The sequence below is a fragment of the Poecilia latipinna genome, unplaced genomic scaffold (assembly GCF_001443285.1).
Source record: "Poecilia latipinna isolate Pla-1442-1.1 unplaced genomic scaffold, P_latipinna-1.0 Scaffold1571, whole genome shotgun sequence".
In the NCBI taxonomy this organism is placed as follows: Eukaryota; Metazoa; Chordata; class Actinopteri; order Cyprinodontiformes; family Poeciliidae; genus Poecilia; species Poecilia latipinna.
Genome location: NW_015114187.1, coordinates 148,465 through 156,482, shown reverse-complemented (window position 1 = coordinate 156,482; position 8,018 = coordinate 148,465). Strand labels below are relative to the sequence as shown.

Sequence of the window (8,018 nt, the reverse complement as noted above, 5' to 3'; positions counted from 1 at the left end):
CATGTTGCTCTTCTTCTGTTCCCTGGGAAAAGTAATCAGATGTTATTACTTATAGCACATAAATGTAGATAAATAAGAGTTACCGATGTGGAACGTACATACACAGTGATGGCATAGTTACTTTGAAAAAGTAACTTTAATCAGATTACTGATTACTCCTTGAAAAAGTAACTTAGTTAGATTACTGATTACTTGATTTGGAAAGTAACTAAATTACATTAAAAGTAACTTTTTTAGTTACTTTCAGCAGCAGGGCCAGCCCCGAAAAAAAAGCCGGTGGAGGGAAACGTTCGGAAAGCGAGCCGAGCCGGTGGAAAAGAGGCAAATGTCACCAGGTGACTTCGAACTCATCCAAGCACTGAACAGATGCTTAGAACAGATAAATGTGTGGATTAACGTTCTCCAGCTGAACAGAAAGACAACTGAGGGTATCTTTGTACCTAAAGAGGAGCGATGTAGAGTCAACACACATCTTCGGTTTTTAGCTTGAAACCAGAGATCAGACCCGAAATCTGGGTGTAGTGATGGACTCTGACCTGAACCTTCAGAACCACATAAAGACAGTTACAAAGTCGGCCTTCTGTCACCTGAAGAACATCTCCAGGATTAGAGGACTGATGTCTCAGCAAGATCTAGGGAAACTCATCCATGTGTTTAATCTTGGACTTACTGATTACTGCAACATCATCTTCTCAGGTCTGCCCAAAAAAAGCAATCCTCCAGCTGCAGCTGATCCAGAACGCTGCTGGTAATGTTGTACTAAAACCAAGAAGATAGAGCACATCACTCAGTTCTAAAGTGCTTCCACTGGCTCCCTGTAGAACAGAGAATAAACTTTAAAATACTTAGATTGCAAATTACTCAACAGCCCAGCAGACCTGTTGTTATTGTATCAACCTTCCAGGCCACTAAGGTCTTCTGGTTCTAGTCTACTCTTCATTCCCAGAATGAGAACCAAACATGCCGAAGCAATATTTCAGCTTCTAAGCTCCTCTAATCTGGAACAAACTGAGAAAATTGCAAAACAGCTGAAACACAGAGTTCCTTTAGATCAAGGCCAAAGTTCCACTTGCTCAGAGTTACCTTTGACTAATAAATGGAAAACAGGTTAATTCTTGTCTGGATTACAACTTGTCATTATTTATCTTTATTCTGGTATTGTAATGCATGTCTTTTGTTTTGTAAACGGTGTGTTTTTATCATGTAAAGCACTTTGAATTTACTGGACTTGACTTAATATTAGATTACCCAGAACATATGCATATACCTAAATATCTTAGTAGGTTGCATTACCATTTTCATGTCTAATCCTCCCTAGAAACTATAACTTATATGCAGTGTGTACAGTGTAGTCATCAAATGTTCCCAGAGGTCATTCAGTTTTTTTCATGGCTTTCAATCTTGTATGATGTGATGTGCATGTCTCTTGAATATGTGTTATACTGGATACTCTGTTCATATTGTTGCTTAGAAATCACAGTATACCTGCATGTGGCACATTTTAATCCCTATGGCCTCTCCTTTAGGTCACAGCCGAACAGTAGTTGGTTTGGAACAGAGGAAGAATGGCAGCCTGTCCCTCCTGCTTTTAGATCCTGGCTCTTCATCATCTGACACCAGAAAGCTGCTGAGCAGGGAGACGTGCCTGACTGCCGTTCAGTTTGTCAGGAAGTTCCCCAGAAATCTAAAGCACAAACAGTACCAGCTCATAGCAGTACAAGGCGTGTTGTCTCCTGAAGAGAAACAGGTGAGATGTTTTTCAAACACAAAGCACAACATATCGACACAGAATCAGAGCCATGGAAACTAAATTTTAACCAATTTTAGTTCAAAGTACTTAGGAAGTGATCCGGGTAAGAAGGACTTGTTCTCTATAAATCAGCCTTCTTTTCTGCTTGCTTTGTTTTCACAGATAAGAATCTTCACCTCCAGAACATTATCTCCTGAAAGGATTCCATGAATGCAAATGATTTTTTATATATACAATACTGTAATTGATATACTACAAAATTTATGTCCAATTTTAAACTTTCTAAATAAACAGTTTTATTTTTTGCAGTCTTACTTTCATGATGTCATGTTTTGAGTCTATGGTAGTTGTCTATTAAGAGTGCATAACTATACAAAATATTGAATCCTTTTGGAATCAGGTTGTTTGCATGTATTTTAAAGGGATCCAAGATTAGTTGAAAATGTTGACCTAAATATATTGCAGATTTCTATTGCTGTTTGTGATATGTAACAATTCATCATTTGTTACATCTGGATTCTCATCTTACATTTGAAAATCACATCAAGCATCTGGTTAAAATCTATTTCTTTCATCTTCGTAATATATCCAAAATTCGTCCATCTCTCTCTTTCTCTGATGCCGAGACTCTCGTCCATACCTTTGTCTCCTCCAGGCTCGACTACTGCAACTCTCTGTTTGTTGGAATCCATAGAAAACATCTTCAGAAGCTTCAATACATTCAAAACAGCGCAGGAGGGATTCTACTGAGAGCCCGTAAATCTGACCATATTACATCTATTCTGCATGATCTTCACTGGCTTCCTGTCACCTACAGAATTCAGTACAAAATCGCTCTCATTACCCATCAGTGTCTAAACGGAACCTCACCGGATTATCTGAAAGACCTTCTCATTCCATATTCATCCACCAGATCTCTACGATCACAAGACTGCAACTTCCTCCACCTTCCTCGATCCAGATTAAGGACCATGGGAGATCGGGCATTCGCTGTGGCTGCCCCCCGTCTCTGGAACTCTCTCCCGGACCATTTGAGAGCTCCACAACCACTGGTTGACTTTAAAAGAGGCTTAAAGACTTTTCTATTTAAGCAAGCCTATTCTGCCTCTACATGATTTTTATGATGCTGATTTTATCTATGATTTTAGTTGTACTGTGTAGCACTTTGAGATTTTTGCTAGTGAAAAGTGCGGTACAAATTTAATTGATTATTATTATTATTATTATTACTGTAATATTTTTCCATTACATTTTTTCACCTGTGCAATGCATGCTGGGTTGATGACCCGGTTGGCTCTGTTCTGTACTGGAATGTACGGATTAAAGGCTAACTTTACCTGAGTTGTTGTTTATCATATTACATTTGACTTGTGTAATTTCAGATAATGCCACAGTGTGTCACTGTTGGATGTAATAAAAAAAAAACTGTTTTTACATATAAAACAAATCTTTCACAAATAAAATCTATTGTTACAACTTATCAGGGATCCCCTTAAGTATTTCTAGCAAATTGTAGACGATGCTAAAACCTTTTTAATCTACCGTATCTCACAGCTGTAACAAGTCATATAAAAGGATAACTAAAAAAGGGTTAGCAAAGGACCCAGTCAAAAAAGTACCTTATATTCATGAGGGAAAATGAAAAATATGACCAACAATAATTACACAAAATTTGAAATAACCATCAAAAATGGAGATGGAAGTTTAAGATGAGCCATAGTTGATGTATTTATTCAGAATGTAATGTTGCAATTGATCTGTAATTCCACTGGATTCACTCTACAGTTTTCTACAAACTCAACAGTTTAATGATGTTAAATAAGTTTGAACAGTTCTGTTCAGAGAACTTGGTTTTCTCTGTGGTGTCAAATCTAGTAACGTGTCCATCTCCAAATTTTTCTGAATCAGGACAAAAATAAAATCTTCCTGTTTTCTAGGAGTTATGGATATTAAATCATTAAATGTTTGTATGAGGTTGTAGCTCTTCTCCTCTTGGAGTTTAGAAATTGAAATATTATTCACCATAGTTTTTCGAAGGTCAGTATTTAATGAAGAGCAAGATTTATTTTGGAAATTTCAATTCGTTTTTTTTTAATGTCTTCTGTTGTAGTAAACTGAGATTTTTCCTATTTTCTCCAAGAGTCTTCAAAAATGCCATAATTGGGTGGAACTATGAGTGAAGCAGTGGTCTGCTAGGGGTTTTCAACTGTCTGTTGTTTTGTCCAGCTTTAGTCTTCATCGCTGTCCATATCTAATGGGTCAAAGTTTGGATCGTCTTCATCCAAGTCCAAGTCCTCAATGTCCTGGAACAGGGACTCGTCCACTTCAACGTTGTTTCCAGCTGAGAAGAACAAACAAGACCGCTTTAGAAGAAGGGTAGTGAACAAATCACCCTTCAAGATGCATTCCAGCACAGGCCCTGTGATTCCAAACATTTTAACTTAAACTGTGACAATGAAAAGACAAACATTGTTATTGTTTGGAATATAGAAAAAAACAAGGACATTAATGTAATGCTTGGCCAGCACTGTTTAAAGAGAACCAGAAACACGCTGCTCTGTTAAGAGTTGGCTCTTGTGTCAGATCATCGAATCATAGAAGAATATAAACTAACTCCAACTCCCAGTAGTTTTGTTTCCAATGAGTGGTTCCTAACTGAAGGTAGTAAAAACAAGTCTGCTACTCTGGCAAGTCAGCTTCAAACACAAGACACATTTAAGTTAATCTAGCTGGAGTTATTACTTGAAACGGATTGAAATTATGAGAAAAATCCCTCTGGTTTGAGAAAATAAGAGTTTTCCAAATGTAATATTTCACAATAGGATCTGTTTATTGTAGAGCTTTACTTACCCTCTTCTAGGAACTGAATGTCTGATGTGTCAAGGTTATGATCTCTCTCAAACAGCTGTTTGCCTAAAGAGGAAAAAATAACACTTTATTTTGCAAGCAGCTTCCAAGGTTTTGACATAAAAGTGAAACTGATTTACCAGTGAGTCTGGGTTTTCCTGCCTGCTCCTCCTCTTTCTGTTTTTTTCGTCTGAACTCAGCCATCTCCAGCTCAAACTTGGCTTTCCATGCCAGGAAGTTTTCAATTGTTACCACTGTACCCTGGAACTTCACCTGCCAAACACAAGCATCCTTCACTGAGTACGTGTCCACGCATACTGCCTTCATCTCCTTAACAAATCTAAGGCAACCTGAGCATATCACCTGAGCCTCTACAGAAATAGAAGAGGCAAACCAATCAAAAGTCAAACAAGTATTCAGACAGCCGTCCAATTACCTTTTCTGCTTCCTCTGCCTCCTTTTCTTTCCGGAGTTTTTCCTCTTCTTGTCTGTTTTTCATTGCATCCACAATTTCATTAAGTTTCTCCTGAACAGCTGTTACCAGGGTGAAAATCATCACCATACCCAGGTTTTCTTCAGCCTGCATGATTATTACATACACGTGTTGATAATAGAAAATAAACAGCATAAAACAAGCAGCTTCAGTTTACAGAGTTACATTAGGTCCTTGAACAAGAGCCACCACCAATTTAGAGCCAGGTTGTGCAAGGAACAGAAATCTTTTCCAGGTGATCTGTTCCCTCCTTTAAGTGCAAATAAAAATTGGAAAAATGTAATGAATATTTTTTCAGTTAATGTGGGACTATTGTAAGACCAAAAAGCCCACCCTCTGCCCGAGGCACTTCCCTTTGCCTTTACAGAGCTCTATAAAGCATCAAAAAATACACCAGGCAGATTATATAATTTTAAACTTTTAAACTCTGGCAATTGAGCAGCTGATCAAAAGTTTAAGACCATTAAGCCCCAAACAAAACATTTCCAAGTGTCAAAACAAGGAATCAATAGTGAGCAGCTGCTTTATGCAAGAGCTTTGATTGGGGTGGTTGGAAACTTGCTCCATGGAGCAAGTGGGAACCATGGGGCAACCCCCCACATGTTTTTATTGGATTCAAATTAGCATCAGAAAATTAAATATGATATAATGTTGTGAACTGCAGTTTTGTCATGTTCAGTATGACTCTAAATATGGCCCTTTGGTGCAGTTTACCACAGTGATCATTGCAGTACTGACGAGCCTCAGTAAAGAGGGATGCCCACCAGAACATTTCCACACTGCCTGCTGCAGCTTGATGCCACAGCACAAATTAAAGCTCAACTGTTTCATTAAAGGAAGAAAAAAAAACATATCTTGCGAGAGGCTTGGTGGCATGACAGAGGACCATAACTGCATGGACTCAATTCATTAAATGTTTGTGTCAATATGTGTTCCAGTTCAAATTCAATGATTTTTTGATCAAACTTTGCTGCATGCTTCAACAGCTCCTAAAACCATCAATCTTTGAGTGATGGGCTTCCACAAGGCTGTGCCAAGACTAAATATGGCTCTTTGGTCAGTTTATATTGAGTGTATGGAAATATCCTAAAGCAGGGGTGTCAAACTCCAGTCCTCAAGAGCCACTGTCCTGCAGTTTTTAGATGTGCCACAGGAATAAAATGGCTTATTTACCTCCTTCTTGTGGGGAGGCCTGCTAATGACCTAATTATTCTATTCAGGTGGTGCAGCAGAGGCACATCTAAAAGTTGCAGGGCAGTGGTCCTCCAGGACTGGAGTTTGACACCTGTGTCCTAAAGTCTGCTGAGAACACTTTCCCCAGAAAAAAAAATCAAAAATATTGAACAAAGCAGAAGAAATTAAACACAATATTTATTCTCAGATAAATGAACACACCTGCTGCTTCAACAGGGTGAGAATGTTCTCCAGGTCGCCATCTTCCAGATTTTCTTGAGAGTAGATCTCCCACAGTGGGGGCTCATCTGGGTATTCTGCTACATATGTAAACTTTAAAGTTGCCTCAACAGCTGGAATGAGAAAAGAACGTTAAATGAGAATAATTCATTCTCACTTAATTGAAACCATCTTTATTTGGTAACTTCAAACCATACATTAACTCAGATAAATCAAAGTCATTATAGAAGAAGGTGTCAAAAATAAGAAAATGTCAGAATATAACACATTTATGAATTGAATATACTCACTTTCCCCGTTTTCTCCTGCGTCTGACGTAACGGTAATAGTGAAACTGGTGGGTTCTTCTGACAGCACTGCAAGCCCACATGAATAACAGATCATTTCTGCAAACTTGCATTAGAACACCATGATCACTAGTGCACTATTGTTCAGACAGTTTTCGTCCATTTAAACTATACAAATATTCCTGCTTTTCATCGTAAAACCAAACCCCTACAAGTCTCTATAAGTTTATCCCGGATTTAAACTAGTCTATTTTAGCTATAAAAACCGAACCGTTGCTTCTCGTTGTGAGCGTGCTGGATGTGAACGTGAATAGCCCTGCAAGACGTGGCCAAAGGCCAGAGCATTTACCGTCTCATTAGCTTTCATTGACCAGAAGTCATCACAACTATCAAACAAAAATAAAGTAGTTCCAACCCAGTCCGATAAATTAAATAAGGCTTACTGCGATGCTAGCTGTAAGCTAGTTACTATTTTTAATCAACTCCCACCTGTAAAGGAGTCGGGATAGATCGATTCTATGGCTTCAAGTTCATTCCTTTGCTCCTCGACGTAATCTGTCATTTTTAATCTCAGGGGGTTATCTAGAGTTTGATAAAATCATTCCAACACTGAAACTTTTGGCAACATAGAACTCGGCGTGTTCTATCGGTCCCATCCACTCAGAACGCGATCGATGATGTCGGAGATTGAAGTTTCTGTCTGATTCAGACACTGCAAAAGGAGAGTCCGGGGCTTCCGGTTATCTGTTTTGCAGACCACTAAATCGATCTCAGATTTAGTGATGCAAATACGGAAACCCATAGACATGAACACGTAGGAAGGAAAATTTCCTCGTTGATAGATTAAATAGTTTCATCTTATTTTTTTTTCTATATATAAGACTCTACCAGCAAAAAGTCTCTCAATAATATACATGTCACTGTAAAGACAAAAATTAGAATTTTTGCTTTTATCTGTTTAGCAACCCTGGTTGTAACCACCTGGGTTATTATTCTTCTGTAACCTAATTTATTTGTTTGTTATTGACTTTTGCTCAATTAAATTTCTTATGTATACACTGCGAATGGTATTTTTATTACCGTTGATCATGTTGTTTTTCATGTCTCCTTATGTATTTTGTTCCTCCCATAATTGATGGAGATAAACAGATATTATTTATAATGTATAAAAGTATTGTCATTTGTTAGATCTACATCCTTAAGAAAATGAAAAAAAGTTGTTTTATGA

At 37.9% G+C, this 8,018-nt stretch overlaps 1 protein-coding gene and 1 long non-coding RNA gene across 3 annotated transcripts; one reads left to right on the top strand and one right to left on the bottom strand.

Moving 5' to 3' along the window:
* The first annotated feature begins 593 nt into the window (after positions 1-593).
* On the top strand, positions 594-3,172 carry LOC106963715 (uncharacterized). The gene is made up of 2 exons (XR_001428237.1): positions 594-1,747; positions 1,913-3,172. It is a non-coding gene; the product is annotated as an uncharacterized LOC106963715 (long non-coding RNA).
* A 281-nt stretch (positions 3,173-3,453) lies between these two features.
* On the bottom strand, positions 3,454-7,567 carry rwdd1 (RWD domain containing 1). 2 transcript variants are annotated; one of them, XM_015058778.1, is made up of 7 exons: positions 7,280-7,567; positions 6,794-6,859; positions 6,486-6,616; positions 5,034-5,177; positions 4,738-4,870; positions 4,601-4,663; positions 3,454-4,091 (listed from the first exon to the last, which is right to left on the bottom strand). In XM_015058778.1, exons 1-7 carry the CDS (start codon positions 7,350-7,352, stop codon positions 3,979-3,981), a joined length of 723 nt encoding a protein of 240 aa, XP_014914264.1. In that variant the 5' UTR covers positions 7,353-7,567; the 3' UTR covers positions 3,454-3,978. The 2 variants fall into 2 exon arrangements, with proteins under 2 accessions (XP_014914264.1, XP_014914265.1); XM_015058779.1 differs by having other exon boundaries at positions 7,455-7,473.
* Between the last annotated feature and the right edge of the window lie 451 nt (positions 7,568-8,018).

Bases quoted from the DNA above. Each gene is read 5' to 3' on its own strand.
- rwdd1 (XM_015058778.1), bottom strand. From the start codon at position 7,352: ATGACAGATTACGTCGAGGAGCAAAGGAATGAACTTGAAGCCATAGAA. The intron at 5,178-6,485 runs GTGTGTTCATTT...ATAATCATGCAG, and splicing joins TCACCCTGTTGAAGCAGCAG to GCTGAAGAAAACCTGGGTAT. The intron at 4,871-5,033 runs GTAATTGGACGG...TGTGTTTGGCAG, and splicing joins AGGCAGAGGAAGCAGAAAAG to GTGAAGTTCCAGGGTACAGT.